Below are 22,500 nucleotides of genomic sequence, written 5' to 3' on the forward strand. Positions count from 1 at the left end.
GTTAATTCAAGCTAGAAACATGTTAGCAATGTGCTAAAACATATTTGAAATAGTTAGCAACATAATAAATTGTTTAATCATGTTAGCAACATGTTAAAACATTTATTAAATCATGTTAAAAAAAAACATGCTAGCAAAGCATTAAATCATGCTTACTACATGTTAACAATGTGCTAAATCATGTTCGGAACATGTAAAATCATGCTAGTTATATGCTAACTCATGTTAGAAACATGCCTTCAACGTGTTAAATCATGTGAACAATTTGCCAAAAACATGTTAACTGTGTTAAAATATGTTAGCAACTTGCTAAACTGTTAGCAAAGTGTTGGAAAACATTGTTTGACTCGTCTAGTTTCCTCTTCATACATCAGCTTCTTCCTCGACACTTGAATCGAGTTATTAATGTATTTGCACGCATTCAGATCTCCAGATCATACCAAGTTTGTGGGAAGCTTCAAAACCAAACAGGACTTCATGGATCTGATCGAAGTGATCTATCGAGGCGCCATGAGAGGAAAACTGATCGTTCGAAGCCCGATAGACCCGAGGAACGTTCCCAAATATGACCTGCTGTACCACGACATCTAGAGCCGAGCAGAGCTGCTGTTTCATGTAGAGTTTCCTGTGGAAACAACAACCTGGTGTATTTATTCTCCAAACTTGTGTTCGGACATTTTTGTATGATGTTTTTAAAATAAAGTTTATTGATTTCACACTGACTTGTGGAGGTTTCATGTCCATTTGAAGGTAATTTTACACTATTGAAAGTCCACCTGTGGTGTAAATCCAGCTTTTATTGTTGTTTATATGTCTATGTGGTGTTTTTAATCTGCTTTAAGACAAACCATGTGTAAATTCATAAGTCGACAGCATTGCTGAGTATTTCCTCCTTAAATCTGCAGTGAACCAAAGACAGTCTCAAACACACGCTTTGAAATCGCTCGTGTTTCTGACGTCACAAACTACCTTGTAACCAATCAGATCAACGTGTGATCGTCAACCAGTGGATCTCTGAGCTGAGGGAGTGAGTGGAGGCGGGGCTCATTTGCATATTCATAGTCGCGAATACTAAATGAGGCAAGGGTGTCGAGTTACATTCAAGATATTTTAAGACATGACATTTTTTTTCAAGGAGTTTTAAGGAGAAAAAAAAAATTAACTACTCTACTCTTGTTTACAGGGGTTAGTTTTGTGTGTGTGTGTGTGTGTGTGTCAGAGGTTAGTTGTCAGTGTGAAATTTTGACATTGAGCCTCTAAATCTCCAACTTCCGGAGAATCACCCATTTTAAACAAACAATGAGACCGAGCTCGTAATAAAACAAGAATCAACATCAAATACTGTGTGTGTGTGTGTGTGTAACACAGGAGAGTCTGTGAACCGGGAACACTTCCCAAAAATCCTGATGTACTCGTTACATCATGAGAAGAATGGCATCTACGCTAATTTTAGTGTCTGTGTTTATCCCAAGGTTTTTCCCGCAGCCTGCCGGATCCAGGCCGTATCCAGATCTGATAAAGGACCTTCACCTGGACCGATGACAACGCAGTGCTGAAGTGCCAACTAGTCTCTCCCTATGGAGGATCCCACTACCACTCTACAGATAAGGTGTTGTCGGGAAAATTCGTCTCGCGGTCCTACCCCAAAGCAACAAATAAAATAAAATTCCTTATCAAAATGTATAAGGAAAGACAAGTATTTTGTTTAGGCTTGGCTTGTAGGGAATTCCAAACCTGCGTATATTCTAACGCACATAACTATAGAACCCATTCTAAATGCGCATGTGACCGCCATCAGCGTTTCTCACAGGTTCGCGTTTAAAGTCTGTGTAGAGAGAATGGTGTCGTCTCAGCGGCCCCTAATTTAATAACAAATGATCATTGCGACGGAACCAAATCAATTAAAACTAACTTTAGATGGAAATAACTTAACTCTGCTGTAAAGCCGAAACAATCTCTGTTACCTTAAATTATACGCTTATCTCTGTAAAGCTGCTTTGAGACAATCTACATTGTTAAAAGCGCTGTATAAATGAAGATGACTTGACTTGACTTGAGAGTCTGCTGGAGAAAAGAGAACGAGATAAATGCTGTTCATTGCTAGTTAATGCATTAACTAATGTTACCAAATGAGACCTTATTGTAAAGTGTTACCGATATTTATAAGGTAACGTAAAACACCATTTTCTCTGGAAGCTTGTTTCCGCCACAGAATTAAAAATTTCTGCAACTTTTTTTCTCAAAATTGCATGTTTATATCGTGCAATTCTGACTTTATAACATGCAATTGGGAGACATACATTTAGAATTGCATGATATAAAGTTGCAAGTGAGAGATATAAACATGCAATTCTGAGAAAAAAGTCTTCTTGAGTAATTTTTCCTTAGAATTGGACTTTATAACACAATTCTGAGAAAAGATGTCGCAATCGTGAGAAGAAAGATGTAAACTCGCAATTGTGACATAAAAAGTTGCAATTATCTTTTAAAATGTTTTATTCTTTTATTCAGCTTCCATAATTTTCAACCCATTTTTACTTTCATAATATAATGACTAACTAGACATTTAAAAAGCAAGAAGCAAGTTATTACGTGTCGTTTAAACATGTTTTTCTTTGGTATCACTGATGAATCATTTACAATAAGAGGAACATGAATTCAATGTTGATTTAGTGTTGACTATAAAGTCAGCATGATACAGCATGCGCTGGTGTTTTCTCCTCTATTGTGTCGTATATCCGAGCGAAACGCTTCTGGAACAAGAACAAATGTGGGCGGGGCTTGATTGTGTCTGTGGGGAATTGATTGGATGGTTGTGGTTTGCTATTGGCTGATCTCATGTGAGTGACAGGTTATAGCCCCGCCCTCGTCATCAGAGAAGAGAAGAGATGCTGCAAGAGGAACTGATTCTGATTCAAGATTACCAACACAATAATAATGATGTGCACCTGTGAATCATTCAGAATAAACACTGCGATATTCCATTAAGAACAGAACAGAAATGCTCATTCTGATGCAAACACTTTTATTAGAGATTCGATCTCAGACGTTGTTGTTTTGCTCACTGGCGCGGCTCTTGCTCCGGGTGACGATGTTAAACGGAGTCGGTGTGGCTTTAGGTTTGATCATCTTGTTGAAGAAGCGAAACACAGACTCCATGCAAACGACGGGCGTCGAGTCGTGACACTGAGTCCCAGCGGATATCTGCGTGCAACCGGCCTTCAGTGATCCCACGGAGCAATTCAGAGGCTTTCTGCTGGGAATCCAGGATCTGGAGTGGGATTTCAACCAGTCGCGACCAGCGCTTCCCAACGGCTGGTGCCAAAAGCTGTGGGATGAATCCAAGAAAGCCACGGCTGTCACTTTCCGTTGAACTTCCTCAATCTCACGGCATAGAAGATCCACGAACGCCAGGCCTCCGTATCCGTGTGCCACTATAAAAATGTGTTCGGGAGAACTTTGGGAAAGCAGGCGTTCCCAAACCAACCAAACGTGTTGCTCGTGAGTCCGCGAACCTTCATTGGGATTCATCAGGAGCACGGCACAGGATTCAAGCAAAGCCCAGCGTATATACGGGATCTGAGAGCCTCGCTCCAGTCCCTCGTGTGCCGAGAGTTTCCAACTCCACACGCCACTCCTCACCGTTCCCAAATCCTGGATCAGAACCAGGAGACTCCCGGGGTTCTCCAGTGCTCCTGCGCTCATAAACACAAAACTATCCTCCAGAAACACTTTAACAAGCTGAAACTTGCGCTCTAAGAGGTCGTACACGTGCCGGGTGATGCAGAGACACAGGCTACGATGCTCTCGCTCCGTGTCGCGAGCGTCGTGTAGTTTGAAGGGGAACCGGTAGGGTTTGTGGGTTTCTCTGTGCCGTAGGTGACCGTCCTCGGAAAACCAATACGGAAAATCGGATTGAATGGGATTTCGGGTCACCTCAGAGCACTCCGACATCGTGCGGGACCTGAGATGTGTATATATAAAAAATGTGTATATTCACATAGAAAACAACTCATTTTACTGTTTGGAATCTAAAATATGAATATGCAAAGAAATTAGCATTTCTTGAAGGATCATGTGACACTGAAGACTGGAGTAATGATGCTGAATATTCAGCTTTGATCACAGGAATAAATTACACTTTACTATATAATCACATAGAGAACAGATGATTTACACTGGAATAATATTTCACTGTTTTTACAGTTTTTTTTTTGATCAAATAAACGCAGCCTTGCTGAGCAGAAGAGACTCTTACTGTGATGAGATGAGTGTTTCTGTTTGAAAATATGCTTTATAATCTGTCAATTATCATTGCACTGCAAATGAAAGCATTTGTCTAATAGATTTACCTGAGAAAGATTACCTAGATAAATCTGTATTCCGAGGACTATTGAAAGTTATACCTGATTGCTCTGTTCCTGAATGCTGAGATGAGTGAATGTGTTAATGATCAGTGATCACATGACAGGTGTCGCTGATTGTCATTAATAAGGCGTGGCTTCATTTAGTGCATTAACCTGCTGAATACTTAAAAATAGTATTTGTAACAATAAGCAATATGGAAAAATTTCAAAATTAGAGTGTTACATTAAATTACCTTAAATCAAACAAGAGTCGTCCAGTTATCGTCTCAGAAACTAAATGTGGCATTTTTGTGTAAAATGTCTCTTTTGATAGAATACTTTTTAAAGAAGCGTTTCAAATTCAAGTGCACTGCTTTGTTGGATATAAAATGCACGTTCACATTTTGACAAAAGGACATCGGGAAATTGCATGCAAAAAGTAAGCATGCATACTGTGCACAATTTAATTTTATATACTGGAGAGATTGTAGTATGTCCTGATTTTATAGCACTTTGCACGTTTTTAAACTTTTATTTATTTAATTATTTACAACCATCTGGAATAAAACTCGGGTTAACTGTAAACACGCGGAACTCGTGATGTGTGCGACTGTTTCCACCGGATGACTGTCAGCGACTCACCGGATGTTGATCAAACATGGCAGCGACCTTGTGGATCCATGAGACTGTGATGTGAATTTTATAATGGAGAAGAAATGAAGATTTATACACGTTTGTATTGTGTGTAATCAGTCATGTTCTCAGCACTAAAGAGTGTATTTTTGGGCTTTGCCCGGACATCAAGCCAGCCAGGTAGAGTTAAGACAAATGATCTTGCATGTATTAATTGTTCTATCTAATATAAATTATTTCCTTTATTTAGTGTCACTAACGACAAATAGTATGGCGAAACCATGTTTTTTGGTTACCATCTTAATACTATGGTACTCATGAATATGATAATCTTTCTAGTTTGCAGTAGTCTAGTTTGCAATCTAGTTTGCATTACTGATTGTGTATCATTAATAATAATATCATTACACAATCAGTAATGCAAACTATTGACTGACAAACTATACCTGACAAACACCCGGGTTTATTTGGTTATAATAACCACTTGTCAAATGTGGGTGATTATATTTTACCCACTGAACCTGAACCTGTTGTTAAACCTGTGTTAACTAGTTGCTAAACCTTTTAACTAGTTGCTTAACCTGTGTTCCGTTAACTAGTTGCTGAACTGATCCTGTGTTAACTAGTTGCTGAACCTGTGTTAACTAGTTGCTGAACTGAACCTGTGTTCTGTTAACTAGTTGCTGAACCTGTCTTAACTAGTTGCCGAACTGAACGTGTGTTCTGTTAACTAGTTGCTTAACCTGTGTTAACTAGTTGCTGAACTGAACCTGTGTTCTGTTAACTAGTTGCTGAACCTGTGTTAACTAGTTGCTGAACTGAACCTGTGTTAACTAGTTGCTGAACTGAACCTGTGTTAACTAGTTGCTAAACATCTGTTAACTAGTTGCTGAACCACTAGTTGCTGAACCTGTTAACTAGTTGCTGAACTGACCCTGTGTTCTGTTAACTAGTTGCTGAACCTGTGTTAACTAGTTGCTGAACTGAACCTGTGTTAACTAGTTGCTGAACCTGTGTTCTGTTAACTAGTTGCTGAACTGAACGTGTTAACTAGTTGCTAAACAACTGTTAACTATTTACTGAACCTGTGTTCTGTTAAGTTGCTGAACTGAACCTGTTAACTAGTTGCTAAACATCTGTTAACTAGTTACTAAACATCTGTTAACTAGTTGCTGAACTGAACCTGTTAACTAGTTGCTAAACATCTGTTAACTAGTTGCTAAACATCTGTTAACTAGTTGCTGAACCTGTGTTCTGTTAACTAGTTGCTGAACTGAACGTGTTAACTAGTTGCTAAACATCTGTTAACTAGTTGCTGAACCTGTGTTCTGTTAATTGCTGAACTGAACCTGTTAACTAGTTGCTAAAAATCTGTTAACTAGTTGCTAAACATCTGTTAACTAGTTGCTGAACCTGTGTTCTGTTAACTAGTTGCTGAACTGACCTTGTGTTCTGTTAACTAGTTGCTGAACCTGTGTTAACTAGTTGCTGAACTGAACCTGTGTTAACTAGTTGCTGAACCTGTGTTCTGTTAACTAGTTGCTGAACTGAACGTGTTAACTAGTTGCTAAACATCTGTTAACTAGTTGCTGAACCTGTGTTCTGTTAATTGCTGAACTGAACCTGTTAACTAGTTGCTAAAAATCTGTTAACTAGTTGCTAAACATCTGTTAACTAGTTGCTGAACCTGTGTTCTGTTAACTAGTTGCTGAACTGACCCTGTGTTCTGTTAACTAGTTGCTGAACCTGTGTTAACTAGTTGCTGAACCTGTGTTCTGTTAACTAGTTGCTGAACCTGTGTTCTGTTAACTAGTTGCTGAACTGAACGTGTTAACTAGTTGCTAAACAACTGTTAACTAGTTACTGAACCTGTGTTCTGTTAAGTTGCTGAACTGAACCTGTTAACTAGTTGCTAAACATCTGTTAACTAGTTACTAAACATCTGTTAACTAGTTGCTGAACTGAACCTGTTAACTAGTTGCTAAACATCTGTTAACTAGTTGCTAAACATCTGTTAAGTAGTTGCTGAACCTGTGTTCTGTTAACTAGTTGCTGAACTGAACGTGTTAACTAGTTGCTAAACATCTGTTAACTAGTTGCTGAACCTGTGTTCTGTTAATTGCTGAACTGAACCTGTTAACTAGTTGCTAAACATCTGTTAACTAGTTGCTAAACATCTGTTAACTAGTTGCTGAACCTGTGTTCTGTTAACTAGTTGCTGAACTGAACCTGTGTTAACTTGTTGCTAAGCCTGTTCTGTTTAACTAGTTGCTGAACTGAACCTGTGTTCACTATTTGCTGAACCTGTTCTGTTAACTAGTTTAACTAGTTGCTGACTCTTTTTCTTCAGATGTCCTGCAGAGCAACATGAAGCTCCTGTCGGCGGGACTGAGGACGTATGCAGTTCCTCCAGACTTCAGCGGTAATCAGTGCTTAACCAGTTAAACTCATAGACTCGCTCGTTAAGGGCTGCTGTTTTTACTGCATGCTAGTCTTGTGCTGTTTAAGTCCTTTCAACAATGCGAAGTGTAGCTCTTTATTTTGATGAATATTGTGTTTTCCTCCATCGTAGACGTGGTTCTGCCGGAGAAGCCGAAACTCAAGTTCCTGGAAAAGGTCCCGAGTTTGAAACAAGCAAAGAAGGAGATGAAGAAACTGCGTGACATTCAGGGGCCGGCCAAAAGCTCCAACACCTTCACCAAAGGACAGTACGGCATTGTAGTGCGTGGCTCTTTATTTTGTTTACTTTTTATTTATTTTGATTTACTAGATTAACAATGAAATTAAAAACAATATTAACAGAAGGGAGGGAAATAAATGATGCATATATACATATCAAAGCTGTATACTTATAAATACATATCAGTGCATATTCTTAAATATCAATGAACATGTACATACATACCTATAAATATATATACTAATTTAAAATATTAAATTATATATTTTTAATAATTATATATCAACCACTTTTCACAGTCCATTTTGAAAGCATTTTTTTTTCAACTTTAGAATATATGCAAGTTCTTCCATAACCAGGATTTCTTCAATAATTCCTAACCATTGTTTATGAAAAATCGTCACATTATTGGGGAGCTGAAGAAACTCTGAGTGACATGAACATAATGCATTATAATAATGGCCGAAAATGTTGAAATAAAGATATTTTAGGTGCGTCACAGAAAAAAATCCAATAATGTTTTAGTAGATTGACACAGTGACCAGTAACACAGACTGAATGTGAGTTCATCATTATGAATGATGTCAGTAAAAATTCTTCAAAATCATATAATGAAAATTGCATGTACACATTTTACTGCGATTAAAGTGTGCCTGTTATGCTATTTTAACAGGTTCTCCTACAACAGGTTCACATGCATCAAGTCAAAAATACTTTAATTCTCTCATAATCTGCACTGCAGCGTCAGCTCTTTTCTCTCAGTGTCTGAAATGCTTCAGTCTCTCCAAGCCCCGCCTCTCTGAGAGCTGCTCTGTTGTGATTGGTCAGAAAGGAAGCGCTCATTATCATATCTGAATCTCAGCTCTTGATCACAGTCTCTCCAAGCCCCGCCTCTCTGAGAGCTGCTCTGCTGTGATTGGTCAGAAAGAAAGCGCTCATTATCATATCTGAATCTCAGCTCTTGATCACAGTTTCTCTAAGCCCCGCCTCTCTGAGAGCTGCTCTGCTGTGATTGGTCAGAAAGCAAACGCTCATTATCATATCTGAATCTCAGCTCTTGATCACAGTGATGCGAACAGTAACGATGGCGTGGGTTTTACCGTATCAATCTCAGAAAACAGTGTCTTCTCGACACGAACAACACGAGCCAAACTCTTCCAGTCTCAGATACACTACAGTGTTTGAGGGCGGAGCTAAGAGACGCTGCTCAGCCAATCAGGACTAGAAGCTGGCATTATGCAAATTAGCTACAAAAGGTTCAGCAGGAAGTGAGACTGAATTACTGACGACTCGTTTCAGTTCAAAAACTCCATTAAACATGAAAGGCAATAATACTCATCAGAACTCTGTGTCTTTTGTGTATATGATTATTATTATAATGTGTGTGTGCTTGTGTCTGTAGGCTCTGGGCGGCGGGTACTTGCACTGGGGTCACATGGAGATGATGCGTCTCACCATTAACCGGCGCATGGACCCCAGCACGACCTTCGCCCTGTGGCGCTTCAGGGCCCCGTTCAAACCCATCACTCGTAAAGGCCTGGGCCAGCGCATGGGCGGCGGGAAGGGGGCCATCGACCACTACGTGACCCCGGTGAAGTGTGGCCGGCTGGTCCTCGAGGTCGGAGGTCGCATCGAGCTGGGTGAGGTCGAGCCGGTGCTCACAGAAGTGGCCAAGAAGCTGCCCTTCCCAGCCAAGGTTCGCTCAGTCTCACTCACAATTACTTCCTCTTATGCTTTTCATAAGCGGCTGTTTCTGCATATATATGTGGCAATAACGTGAATGAGGAAAGTGTTGCATAACACAGACCATGCTGTGTGTTATTACTTGCACTGAACAGCCCTGCGTTTACGGTTTAAAACAATGTTTTACTTGGATATTTGGTTTCATTTTTCATCAAATTATTGTTTACGAAATGCTTTTTTCTTTTTCTAACACAATTGACTCTAATCATAACTGCAAAAAACATTTCAAACAAGAGGAATCTGAACTTTGACAAAAGTGTCTGATAAAAGCAAGTAATTATGCTTTTTCATAATCGGCTGTTTCTGCAAATAAATGTGGCAATAATGTGAATGAGGAAAGTGTTGCATAACATTTAATAAGAGAACATGCTGTGTGTTGTTATGTGCACTGAACCCTCTGGTAGCCCGGCATTTGCATTTTATAGAAATATTTTACTTGGATTTTTTTTTTTTTTTTTGAATCAAATTATTGCTAAAAATTAAACTTAGATTAAACTGGGAAGGGTCACAGCCCTTACATATTGTTAGTTTCACTGCTTCTATTGTTCTCCTCATTTGTAAGTCGCTTTGGATAAAAGTAAATATAATATAAATGTAATACAAGCAAGTAATTATGTCTGAAAACCCTGTTCTCAGCCACTAGGGATTGCACAACTGTTTATATATTTATATGCAGGGCCATCTGATATTACATATGATTTTCCTTGTTTCTTTCCACCTGCAACAAAACATTTGCTTTATTTTTTGTAACTTAAACATGGCATTAATTGAAAAAAGTATTGTTTTTATGAGATTTTTATTCTTTTATATAGAAATAAACGATGCATGAATTAGTTAAATATTGTTTAATACCATGAAATCCATTCAAAATATTAAAGAATAAACTAAATGATAGTACATTCATTTAAAAAAAAAAAAAAAAAATATATATATATATATATATTTTTTTTTTATTATTATTTTTAACTTAAATACTGCATTAAAGGGGTAGTTCACTTTAAAATGCAAATTCTGTCATCATATACTCACCCTCATGTTGTTTCAAACCTGTATGAATTTCTTTCTTCTGCTGAACAGAAAGGAAGATATTTAGAAGAATGTCAGTAACCAGACAGTTTCTGGTCTCATTGACTTCCATAGTACATATTTTTCCTACTATGGAAGTCAATGAGACCAGAAACTGTCTGGTTACTGACATTCTCCTTAATAATTTCCTTTCTGTTCAGCAGAAGAAAGAAATTCATACAGCTTTGAAACAACATGAGGGTGAGTATATGATGACAGAATTAGCATTTTAAAGTGAACTACTCCTTTAAATACTGCTTTAATTGGGGGAAAAACAGTATAAATAGTTTTTACGATATTTGTATTTAATATAGAAATAAATGCTGCATAAATTAGAGGTAAATATTGTTTACTACCCTGAAATCCCTTCAAAACACAAAATATTAAAACAATAAATATTATGGAATTAAAATATAGTACATTCACTTCATTAAAAAGTTTGTCTTTTGTGTGTTTCAATCAGAATTGACCGAGTTAGATCTGAAAGTTTTTCTGAGAAGCAAGTTTAGTAGAAGAGCCCAGTTGAACGTGTGTGTGTGTGTGTGTGTGTGTGTGTTGCAGGTGGTGAGCAGAGAGAGTCTGGCGGCGCTGTATCAGGACCAGGCCGACCGCGAGACCAATAACCAGAACCCCTGGAGCTTCGAGCGGGTCGCGAGGTCAAACATGCTGGGCATCCGGAAAGTCCTGAGTCCGTCTGACCTGCACAATCACGGCCGCTACGCTGGGAAGTTCTTCTACCCCGCGCGAGTGTAGCGTGTGTGTTCAGAGATAACAGAACTGATGAACACACACTCCAGCAGGATGTGTGCGTGTGTGTGTGATAATGTTCAGATCCATATCTGAATGAGTGTTCTGTTGTTCACCTATCACACAATCTCTGTGCGATAATAAAGGGGTTAGAACACACACACACACACACACACTCTCACAGATTCGTCACCTGTTCACTTCATATGCTCTTTAATCACACATGCTTTTGTGTATTCGCTGTGTAAATGTTAAATACTATGTTAGGCAAATAAATGAGGTTTCTTTGCTGTTCGGGTTCAGCTGTTTTGTATATGGGACTCGATCGTGTATTTTATGAAAGCTCATTTTCGACACATAAGAAAAAAATTGGTAATTGAGTTGTTGAAATTACGACAAAAATGAATGAATATATATGACATAAGTCGTAATTGTGACAGTGATAATTAGTAGATAGTCAAAATGATGATTTAGTGTGTCATAATTATATCTTAGTATGCCATCATTTTGACATTTAAACTTTTTTATCTCATAATTAATAGTTTGTATGTCATAATTACTTTCTGTGCATGATAAGTTTTACTTTTTGTCAATTATGATTAAAAAGTTAAAATTATGGCGTAGTATGTCGAGATACTGACTTTTTATGAGGTAATTTAGCCTCTTTATGTCATAAATATGACTGATATAATTTGTGATTTACCAAAGCATTGTCTTTTTTTTCTTGTGTGGCGAAAATGAGCTTCTTCATTAATTTTGTTTTAAATAAAAAGTTTATTTTAAAACTAATACAGATGTGTGATGTAAAAATGGATGGAAACGAGAACGTTAGTAATCAAACAACAGCACGTGACTCAAGAAGGCAGCCGGAAGTGTCATTTCGGCGCATGCGCAGTTCAGTTCCCGCTTTGAATCGTGTGGCGCCAGTCTGTGGTGAGTGTTGAAGATGTGTCGCTCATAGACGATTAATTATTGAGTTGTGTTTGTTTTGAGCTCATCAAATCATGTATCGAATCTTTACAGTTTTTCTCAGCATGTTTTCTATGAGTAGTGATGTTTCTAAACTGAACGTGAGCGACGCGACGCGATTATTAATAAACGAACGATCTCTTAACAGACATATGTGCTCAAATATATACATTATATTCATATACCACGGTAATTAAACCTGCGTCAAAGTATACTATGGTATAAGCCAAGCTAACAGGTTCCCACAGCTTTCTCTAATGTTTTGTAAAGATTATGTACGTCAAATGTGTTTTTCTTTCATTAAAATGTAACGTTAAACGTTCTTATAACATTGTTGATTATGATTATTTATATGCGTCTAAATCATGATTTAGAGAGAAATTATACTAGAACAACGTCATTTATGATGTTGTTTTTACTTGAACGTTCTTAGGAGAACAGTTTGTGTACTTGATGAATCTTAATGTTTACCTTCTTGGAATATTAAAAATAAACGTTCAAATAACGTCATATTGTGAGTTTAATTAAGCTCAGGAGAGCTGTTGTATCATAACCTTGTCAATAAAATAGAAAAATAATATAATCATAAAATATGTTAGCTGGGACTGAGCTGTACATCTAAAAATGTAAAATGTATTTGTCAATTTGTTAAAGAAAGTTTGCCTTAAAAAAAATCAATGGGCTTCTGATGTGTTTTTCCTTTTAAAAAATATAAAATCTTGTAAATTATTTATAATTTCCATAATAATCTAAATATGAGCTTAATCTGTAAATATGTCTATTCTGACTCAAAGGGATAGTTCACCCAAAAATTAAAATTATCCCATAATTCACTCGCCCTCGAGCCATCCTAGTGTTTATGACTTTCTTCTTTCAGCCGAACACAATCAGAGTTATATTAAACAATATATCAATATAACAATAATCCACACGCCTGCAGGGGTTAATACAGGCCTTCTGAAGACAAGAAACATATCCATATTTATAACTTTGTAAACTAATCACAGGCTTCTGGTAACAGTTGTACACCAGTCGAGTTCTGGAGGAAGAGTGACCTCTGACCCGACGCATGACGAGTGACCTCTGACCCGACGCATGACGAGTGATCTCTGACCCGACGCATGACGAGTGAACTCTGACCCGATGCATGACGAGTGATCTCTGACCCGACGCATGACGAGTGACCTCTGACCCGATGCATGACGAGTGACCTCTGACCCGACGCATGATCTCTGAACCGACGCATGACCGGTGAACTCTGACCCAATGCATGACCAGTGACCTCTGACCCGACGCATGACCAGTGACCTCTGACCTGACGCATGATCTCTGAACCGACGCATGACCAGTGAACTCTGACCCAATGCATGTATGACCAGTGACCTCTGACCCGACGCATGACCAGTGACCCGATGAGTAACATCTGACCCAACGCATGATCTCTGAACCGACGAGTGACCTCTGACCTGAAACATGACCTCTGACCTGACGCATGATGTAGGAGTATTGTAAGCTCAGGTGATAGTCGACGCCTCTCGTGGTTCAAACAAACTGAAGCTCCTCCCACTTTTCTCTTTAAAAATCCTCCTTTTAGACTCTAATTCGTGACCGGTGTCAGAGCGCGTCTACGGAGAGCCTGGCCACTCCCTATTAAGTCCTATTGTACCGAATGTTGGTTGTAGTTCCACCAGAGCTCCACTGGGGGCGATCACCCATGAGTGCAGAATGAATGGGAGTCTATGGGGCTAGACGGATAAATGTGTCTCTTTCACCCGATTGCCGTTGAGAAATCTCAGATTTGATAGTAGGTTTTGCAAGTTCAACATGGGTTATAGGTTGAAAGTTGAATGAACGAGTACTTATGTCCTTTCGATTTCTTACAGGTTGAGTTGTTGTTGCCCATAACACGCTAGCATTCTGCTAATGAACGCTGATTGGTCAGTGAAGGACTGATTACGACCAGAGATACCGCTTGATGGTCTTTTAACCTGTTAAGCTGCAACCCCACTTTTGAAAAATCCCCAGAAATGACATACCCAAACTGAAACAGATACAGTTCATGAACCCTTTGTACTAAAAGCACAAGTATGGTCTCATTTGAAAGCTGACACCTGGCAGTTTATTGTAAATGTAGAATTAAATTATTGTCATAATGACAAAAATTGTTATAAATAGCTTCAAAGTTTTGTAAAGTTATTAGAAATTAATTTTAATGAAACATCCTCATGAAAATAAAATTGAAGTTGGCACTGGAGCAATCTAGAAATGCACTACAGCTAAAGCCACATGTCTAAACAATCTGAAGATAATAAGTCCAAAACTCTGTATTTAGTGAAATGTTTTTCAAGACCATGTCATGTGACTTTATTTTGATTTGAGGCTAAAATGCTGCTGATGTTTAGTCATCTTTTAAGTCATCCATTCAGTCTTATTGTCTCTATTGTTTTGTGGTGCAAACGATCCCCATTCAGTCTCAGTCTCCCTCTGCACACATTCACACCTCTCCAGCCTGGTTATGGCTCTAAATATGCATTTCTTTTGTCTGCATTATAGTTACTAACGACTGGCTATTCACATGCTATTCATTGGGTTTCAATCCCTAAATTCTTTTCTCAAAGTTCACCTCACATTTTAAATAAAGAATAAAGAACATTCTTGAATAAAGAAACTTTCAGTAAGCATTCAAAAAAACATAAAAGTATAACTTCTAGGTTGCAGGTGCACCTAGGGAGCTAGCATGTTAGCTTAGCACACCATCAATACATGACAATTTATGAGATTAAAACCATGTTTGTGCTCCAAACTTACTTTAAAACGCAAGTGGAGTATTTTAAATGATCTTCTGTAATCTAATTTGGCTTCAGATAAAAAAATCAGACAGAAAATATACTATTGTATACTGTTCTGCACAATGATAGTCTATATAGATTAGCATTACATTATAAATATAATCTATTATTATGAAAATACCTGGCATGGCTTGGAAAACACAGGTAACTCAAATATCATTGCAATCATGTTTATTATCTTCAAAACATCTGTATCTGCATTTTACAGCGCAAACTCATAGACAGCGCGAACTCTGTAGCTTTGTGTGTGTGTACCAGTGACGTCCTGGAATGTCACAAGATCATGGCTCTTCTTCATGTTCTATATATGGACAATTATTGTGCATATAGCGCCCTCAGGCTATTGGTATGAATTGAAAACAAAGTATCAGAGTATGCACGCTCATAATGATTACATCGACGCATTTGGGTATAAATTGAATAAATATTATTCCTGTCTATAGAAATATGATGTGAATCTACGAGAATATATCAATATTTCTCCAAATCTGCACATTTTTGAGCTAAAGCCCTGAGGGACGTTGTTTTGTGTATCGCTGTCATGACGACAGCACGGGAGTTTTTTTATGAATGAAAGCGGCTGACGCGCATAATTCATATCAAAGGTATCGACTCATTTTTTCATTTCATAACTCCTGACACAAATTAAGAAATAACTTTCGCAATAAGTTTCTCAGAATACAATAGTGGTCAAATACTGAAACTTGAGTCTTATATCTTTTTAATGATGTATAGTTTGTCGAAGTATAACATTAAATCTGATAGTAACTTTGAGCTATATAAAAAAACCCGCTTCAGTGCGCCGACGCACTGGTGCAGCTTAACAGGTTAAAACAACAAAACAAAAACTCTTCTAGCACGTGTGTTTGCCTGTGACAGCTGTGTTGTGTGTTTACCTGTGTCAGCTGTGTTGTGTGTTTACCTGTGTCGGCTGTGTTGTGTGTTTGCCTGTGACAGCTGTGTTGTGTGTTTACCTGTGTCAGCTGTGTTGTGTGTTTGCCTGTGTCGGCTGTGTTGTGTGTTTGCCTGTGACAGCTGTGTTGTGTGTTTACCTGTGTCAGCTGTGTTGTGTGTTTACCTGTGTCAGCTGTGTTGTGTGTTTGCCTGTGTCAGCTGTGTTGTGTGTTTACCTGTGTCAGCTGTGTTGTGTGTTTGCCTGTGTCAGCTGTGTTGTGTGTTTGCCTGTGTCAGCTGTGTTGTGTGTTTACCTGTGTCAGCTGTGTTGTGTGTTTCCCTGTGTCAGCTGTGTTGTGTGTTTCCCTGTGTCGGCTGTGTTGTGTGTTTGCCTGTGTCGGCTGTGTTGTGTGTTTCCCTGTGTCGGCTGTGTTGTGTGTTTGCCTCTGTCAGCTGTGTTGTGTGTTTGCCTGTGTCAGCTGTGTTGTGTGTTTGGCTGTGTCAGCTGTGTTGTGTGTTTGCCTGTGTCAGCTGTGTTGTGTGTTTGCCTGTGTCAGCTGTGTTGTGTGTTTACCTGTGTCAGCTGTGTTGTGTGTTTGCCTGTGTCAGCTGTGTTGTGTGTTTACCTGTGTCAGCTGTGTTGTGTGTTTCCCTGTGTCAGCTGTGTTGTGTGTTTCCCTGTGTCAGCTGTGTTGTGTGTTTGCCTGTGTCGGCTGTGTTGTGTGTTTGCCTGTGTCGGCTGTGTTGTGTGTTTGCCTGTGTCGGCTGTGTTGTGTGTTTGCCTGTGTCGGCTGTGTTGTGTGTTTGCCTGTGTCGGCTGTGTTGTGTGTTTCCCTGTGTCGGCTGTGTTGTGTGTTTGCCTGTGTCGGCTGTGTTGTGTGTTTGCCTGTGTCGGCTGTGTTGTGTGTTTGCCTGTGTCGGCTGTGTTGTGTGTTTCCCTGTGTCGGCTGTGTTGTGTGTTTGCCTGTGTCGGCTGTGTTGTGTGTTTGCCTGTGTCGGCTGTGTTGTGTGTTTGCCTGTGTCGGCTGTGTTGTGTGTTTGCCTGTGTCGGCTGTGTTGTGTGTTTGCCTGTGTCGGCTGTGTTGTGTGTTTGCCTGTGTCGGCTGTGTTGTGTGTTTGCCTGTGTCGGCTGTGTTGTGTGTTTGCCTGTGTCGGCTGTGTTGTGTGTTTACCTGTGTCAGCTGTGTTGTGTGTTTACCTGTGTCAGCTGTGTTGTGTGTTTGCCTTTGTCGGCTGTGTTGTGTGTTTACCTGTGTCGGCTGTGTTGTGTGTTTGCCTGTGTCGGCTGTGTTGTGTGTTTGCCTGTGTCGGCTGTGTTGTGTGTTTGCCTGTGTCGGCTGTGTTGTGTGTTTGCCTGTGTCGGCTGTGTTGTGTGTTTGCCTGTGTCGGCTGTGTTGTGTGTTTACCTGTGTCGGCTGTGTTGTGTGTTTGCCTGTGTCAGCTGTGTTGTGTGTTTGCCTGTGTCAGCTGTGTTGTGTGTTTGCCTGTGTCAGCTGTGTTGTGTGTTTCCCTGTGTCGGCTGTGTTGTGTGTTTGCCTGTGTCGGCTGTGTTGTGTGTTTGCCTGTGTCAGCTGTGTTGTGTGTTTGCCTGTGTCAGCTGTGTTGTGTGTTTGCCTGTGTCAGCTGTGTTGTGTGTTTGCCTGTGTCAGCTGTGTTGTGTGTTTGCCTGTGTCGGCTGTGTTGTGTGTTTCCCTGTGTCGGCCGTGTTGTGTGTTTCCCTGTGTCGGCCGTGTTGTGTGTTTCCCTGTGTCAGCTGTGTTAGGGATGCACCGAAATGAAATTCTTGGCCGAAGCCGAAGCCGAATAATAATGAAATGCTTGGCCGAAGGCCGAATACCGAACGCAGTGTTTCGCATCTTTTTCCATTTATTTTGACAATATTTTTAATATTTTGTGTTGCTTTTCAGAGAAATAAATCAAATATCAAAAATACTATTTCAAAATATGTATTTAACACTGAAATTTTTTTTAACATTCCAGCAGATATTATACAAACAAAGCACAATATAACTTATATAATATTTTACACAATATAATATTTTATGATACTTATTACAGCTACTATTAAAGCTATCAGTCAAGAGCAGTGAGTGATTTTCTCTTTGCATTTTGTTGTTTTATTAACATTAAAGGGATAGTTCTATAAATTTAAATTGTCATAATTTACTCAAACTCAAATAAGTTTCTTTCTTCTGTTGAAAATAATAGTTACTGAGCCACATTCTTCAAAATATTAATATTAGAAAAATATTAGAAGGAAATTAATGCCGGTTTGGAACAACATCAGAGTGCGTAAATAATGAGATAATTTTTATTTTTGGGTGAACTATTCCTTTAAAGACAAGCGGCAACGTGTTTTCTATTCTGCTACTGTCTCTTTAAGAGCTGCGTGCGACTCGTCTAATATACACGCATTTGACAAGCAGATTTTCTCCATGATTTGCTTTAGACATAACCGACTTTGTTTATGTAAACCTTGTGTATTTGACAGTATTAGCACAATAAGACTCGAAAGATAACTTAGTCCAGTATCCAGGCACTGGTAGACAGGCCATGTGAGCTTCACATAATTTAACGTACGCACTGAGAAACGCGCATCAGCACGCAAATTAAATGTTTAACCGACAAGTCATTATTGCACATGCAAATTATGAACTTTTTGCGAACTGCAGTGTCCCGTTCCGCTGCGTTAACATTTTAATCATGTGATGCATGATGTTAGGGGTGTCTTGATTTGAAGTGATAAATTAAACTTGAAGTACTGTAGGCTACGTTTTTGCAGATGCACCCCTCTGGACAGCAGAACAGTGTCTGCAAACGGCCGTTTTAGCCTCTTTCTCTGACACTTTAAAGTGCTTCCACACTGCTAACATGTTTGCTGCATAAAGCGCGCGCCTCTCACTCTACGCGGGTTAATATTTGATCACGTCATTAAAAACGTCATTGTTCGGCAAAATTTATTCGGCCTTTTTACTTATTCGGCCGAACACCGAAAGTGCTTTTTTTGACTATTTTTGGCCGAATAATTTCGGTTGCCGAACATTCGGTGCATCCCTAGGCTGTGTTGTGTGTTTGCCTGTGTCGGCTGTGTTGTGTGTTTGCCTGTGTCGGCTGTGTTGTGTGTTTCCCTGTGTCGGCTGTGTTGTGTGTTTCCCTGTGTCGGCTGTGTTGTGTGTTTGCCTGTGTCGTCTGTGTTGTGTGTTTGCCTGTGTCATCTGTGTTGTGTGTTAACCTGTGTCGGCTGTGTTGTGTGTTTCCCTGTGTCGGCTGTGTTGTGTGTTTCCCTGTGTCGGCTGTGTTGTGTGTTTACCTGTGTCGTCTGTGTTGTGTGTTTACCTGTGTCAGCTGTGTTGTGTGTTTACCTGTGTCAGCTGTGTTGTGTGTTTACCTGTGTCAGCTGTGTTGTGTGTTTGCCTGTGTCAGCTGTGTTGTGTGTTTGCCTGTGTCGGCTGTGTTGTGTGTTTGCCTGTGTCGGCTGTGTTGTGTGTTTCCCTGTGTCGGCTGTGTTGTGTGTTTCCCTGTGTCGGCTGTGTTGTGTGTTTATCTGTGTCAGCTGTGTTGTGTTTACCTGTGTCGGCTGTGTTGTGTGTTTACCTGTGTCGGCTGTGTTGTGTGTTTGCCTGTGTCGGCTGTGTTGTGTGTTTCCCTGTGTCGGCTGTGTTGTGTGTTTACCTGTGTCGGCTGTGTTGTGTGTTTCCCTGTGTCGGCTGTGTTGTGTGTTTACCTGTGTCGGCTGTGTTGTGTGTTTGCCTGTGTCAGCTGTGTTGTGTGTTTGCCTGTGTCAGCTGTGTAGTGTGTTTGCCTGTGTTGGCTGTGTTGTGTGTTTCCCTGTGTCGGCTGTGTTGTGTGTTTCCCTGTGTCGGCCGTGTTGTGTGTTTCCCTGTGTCAGCTGTGTTGTGTTTACCTGTGTCGGCTGTGTTGTGTGTTTACCTGTGTCGGCTGTGTTGTGTGTTTGCCTGTGTCGGCTGTGTTGTGTGTTTCCCTGTGTCGGCTGTGTTGTGTGTTTACCTGTGTCGGCTGTGTTGTGTGTTTACCTGTGTCGGCTGTGTTGTGTGTTTGCCTGTGTCGGCTGTGTTGTGTGTTTCCCTGTGTCGGCTGTGTTGTGTGTTTACCTGTGTCGGCTGTGTTGTGTGTTTGCCTGTGTCGGCTGTGTTGTGTGTTTCCCTGTGTCGGCTGTGTTGTGTGTTTCCCTGTGTCGGCTGTGTTGTGTGTTTGCCTGTGTCGGCTGTGTTGTGTGTTTGCCTGTGTCGGCTGTGTTGTGTGTTTGCCTGTGTCGGCTGTGTTGTGTGTTTGCCTGTGTCGGCTGTGTTGTGTGTTTTCCTGTGTCGGCTGTGTTGTGTGTTTCCCTGTGTCGGCTGTGTTGTGTGTTTCCCTGTGTCGGCTGTGTTGTGTGTTTCCCTGTGTCGGCTGTGTTGTGTGTTTCCCTGTGTCGGCTGTGTTGTGTGTTTACCTGTGTCGTCCGTGTTGTGTGTTTACCTGTGTCGTCTGTGTTGTGTGTTTACCTGTGTCAGCTGTGTTGTGTGTTTACCTGTGTCAGCTGTGTTGTGTGTTTGCCTGTGTCAGCTGTTTTGTGTGTTTGCCTGTGTCAGCTGTGTTGTGTGTTTGCCTGTGTCAGCTGTTTTGTGTGTTTGCCTGTGTCAGCTGTTTTGTGTGTTTGCCTGTGTCAGCTGTGTTGTGTGTTTGCCTGTGTCGGCTGTGTTGTGTGTTTCCCTGTGTCGGCTGTGTTGTGTGTTTGCTTGTGTCGGCTGTGTTGTGTGTTTGCCTGTGTCTGCTGTGTTGTGTGTTTGCCTGTGTCGGCTGTGTTGTGTGTTTGCCTGTGTCGGCTGTGTTGTGTGTTTGCCTGTGTCGGCTGTGTTGTGTGTTTCCCTGTGTCAGCTGTGTTGTGTGTTTGCCTGTGTCAGCTGTGTTGTGTGTTTGCCTGTGTCGGCTGTGTTGTGTGTTTGCCTGTGTCAGCTGTGTTGAGTATTTCCCTGTGTCAGCTGTGTTGAGTATTTCCCTGTGTCAGCTGTGTTGTGTGTTTGCCTGTGTCGGCTGTGTTGTGTGTTTCCCTGTGTCAGCTGTGTTGTGTGTTTGCCTGTGTCGGCTGTGTTGTGTGTTTCCCTGTGTCAGCTGTGTTGTGTGTTTGCCTGTGTCGGCTGTGTTGAGTATTTCCCTGTGTCAGCTGTGTTGTGTGTTTGCCTGTGTCGGCTGTGTTGTGTGTTTCCCTGTGTCAGCTGTGTTGTGTGTTTGCCTGTGTCGGCTGTGTTGTGTGTTTCCCTGTGTCGGCTGTGTTGTGTGTTTGCCTGTGTCAGCTGTGCTGTCGATGCCTCGAGAGAAAAGAAAGTGCAGAGCGCGAAAGCACCAGAGTGACTGAAGGATTGCCATAAAGCAGTATCTCTGGTCGTACGATGTGTATGATGTCATTGACACTTTAAAAGACTTTTTAAAGCAAATAAGTGACTCTAAAAAATCTAACACCCAGCATTGTGTCATTTCTTTGCATCTCCTTTCGAATACAACATTCAAATTACTAGACAAAAAATTATATCCTGAGAAAAGTGGATTTTGAGGGGTATAGCGCCATAGACCTCCATTCATTCTGCACTCGTCCTGTGAGCGCCCTCATGTGGAGCCAGAGTGGAACTGCACTCGTCCTGTGAGCGCCCTCATGTGGAGCCAGAGTGGAACTGCACTCGTCCTGTGAGCGCCCTCATGTGGAGCCAGAGTGGAACTGCACTCGTCCTGTGAGCGCCCTCATGTGGAGCCAGAGTGGAACTGCACTCGTCCTGTGAGCGCCCTCATGTGGAGCCAGAGTGGAACTGCACTCGTCCTGTGAGCGCCCTCATGTGGAGCCAGAGTGGAACTGCACTCGTCCTGTGAGCGCCCTCATGTGGAGCCAGAGTGGAACTGCACTCGTCCTGTGAGCACCCTCAAGTGGAGCCAGAGTGGAACTGCACTCGTCCTGTGAGCGCCCTCATGTGGAGCCAGAGTGGAACTGCACTCGTCCTGTGAGCGCCCTCATGTGGAGTCAGAGTGGAACTGCACTCGTCCTGTGAGCGCCCTCATGTGGAGTCAGAGTGGAACTGCACTCGTCCTGTGAGCGCCCTCATGTGGAGCCAGAGTGGAACTGCACTCGTCCTGTGAGCGCCCTCATGTGGAGCCAGAGTGGAACTGCACTCGTCCTGTGAGCGCCCTCATGTGGAGCCAGAGTGGAACTGCACTCGTCTTGTGTGAGCGCCCTCATGTGGAGTCAGAGTGGAATTGCACTCGTCCTGTGAGCGCCCTCATGTGGAGCCAGAGTGGAACTGCACTCGTCTTGTGTGAGCGCCCTCATGTGGAGCCAGAGTGGAACTGCACTCGTCCTGTGAGCGCCCTCATGTGGAGCCAGAGTGGAACTGCACTCGTCTTGTGTGAGCGCCCTCATGTGGAGCCAGAGTGGAATTGCACTCGTCTTGTGTGAGCGCCCTCATGTGGAGCCAGAGTGGAACTGCACTCGTCCTGTGAGCGCCCTCATGTGGAGCCAGAGTGGAACTGCACTCGTCTTGTGTGAGCGCCCTCATGTGGAGCCAGAGTGGAACTGCACTCGTCCTGTGAG

The 22,500-nt window shown here is 41.2% G+C and overlaps 4 protein-coding genes across 10 annotated transcripts in view; 3 read left to right on the top strand and 1 right to left on the bottom strand.

Moving 5' to 3' along the window:
* Positions 1–722, top strand: part of txnl4b (thioredoxin-like 4B) — a 4,776-nt gene extending 4,054 nt beyond the window's left edge. Inside the window, exon 3 of the mRNA XM_081361842.1 lies at positions 426–722. Within this exon, the coding sequence (XP_081217968.1) occupies positions 426–591 (166 nt within the window). The 3' untranslated portion in view covers positions 592–722. The remainder of the gene's footprint in view (positions 1–425) is intronic.
* mrpl16 (mitochondrial ribosomal protein L16) overlaps positions 1–11,504 on the top strand; it is a 15,772-nt gene extending 4,268 nt beyond the window's left edge. For 2 of the 4 annotated variants that reach the window (XM_081361839.1, XM_081361841.1), the window contains exons 3-6: positions 7,330–7,401; positions 7,552–7,700; positions 9,062–9,355; positions 11,029–11,504. In XM_081361839.1, coding sequence (XP_081217965.1) covers positions 7,347–7,401; positions 7,552–7,700; positions 9,062–9,355; positions 11,029–11,220 — 690 coding nt within the window. In that variant the 5' untranslated portion in view covers positions 7,330–7,346 and the 3' untranslated portion in view covers positions 11,221–11,504. Of the gene's footprint in view, positions 1–4,537; positions 5,160–7,329; positions 7,402–7,551; positions 7,701–9,061; positions 9,356–11,028 lie in introns of those variants that run through there. The other 2 variants (XM_081361840.1, XM_081361838.1) reach the window with 2 other exon arrangements.
* LOC308688638 (cotranscriptional regulator ARB2A homolog) lies at positions 2,904–4,466 on the bottom strand. Of its 4 annotated transcripts, none has more exons than XM_081361834.1 (2): positions 4,407–4,466; positions 2,904–3,964 (listed from the first exon to the last, which is right to left on the bottom strand). In XM_081361834.1, exon 2 carries the CDS (start codon positions 3,952–3,954, stop codon positions 3,043–3,045), a length of 912 nt encoding a protein of 303 aa, XP_081217960.1. In that variant the 5' UTR covers positions 3,955–3,964; positions 4,407–4,466; the 3' UTR covers positions 2,904–3,042. The 4 variants fall into 4 exon arrangements, with proteins under 4 accessions (XP_081217960.1, XP_081217961.1, XP_081217959.1 ...); XM_081361835.1 differs by having other exon boundaries at positions 4,367–4,417; XM_081361833.1 differs by having other exon boundaries at positions 2,923–3,964; positions 4,353–4,423.
* Positions 11,505–12,096: 592 nt separating the features above from the next.
* cenpq (centromere protein Q) overlaps positions 12,097–22,500 on the top strand; it is a 36,030-nt gene continuing 25,626 nt past the window's right edge. The window contains exon 1 of the mRNA XM_081361837.1: positions 12,097–12,147. The gene's annotated coding sequence lies outside the window, so the exon portion shown is untranslated. The remainder of the gene's footprint in view (positions 12,148–22,500) is intronic.

Source organism: Scardinius erythrophthalmus (assembly GCF_964197995.2).
Source record: "Scardinius erythrophthalmus genome assembly, chromosome: 3".
Classification (NCBI taxonomy): domain Eukaryota; kingdom Metazoa; phylum Chordata; class Actinopteri; order Cypriniformes; family Leuciscidae; genus Scardinius; species Scardinius erythrophthalmus.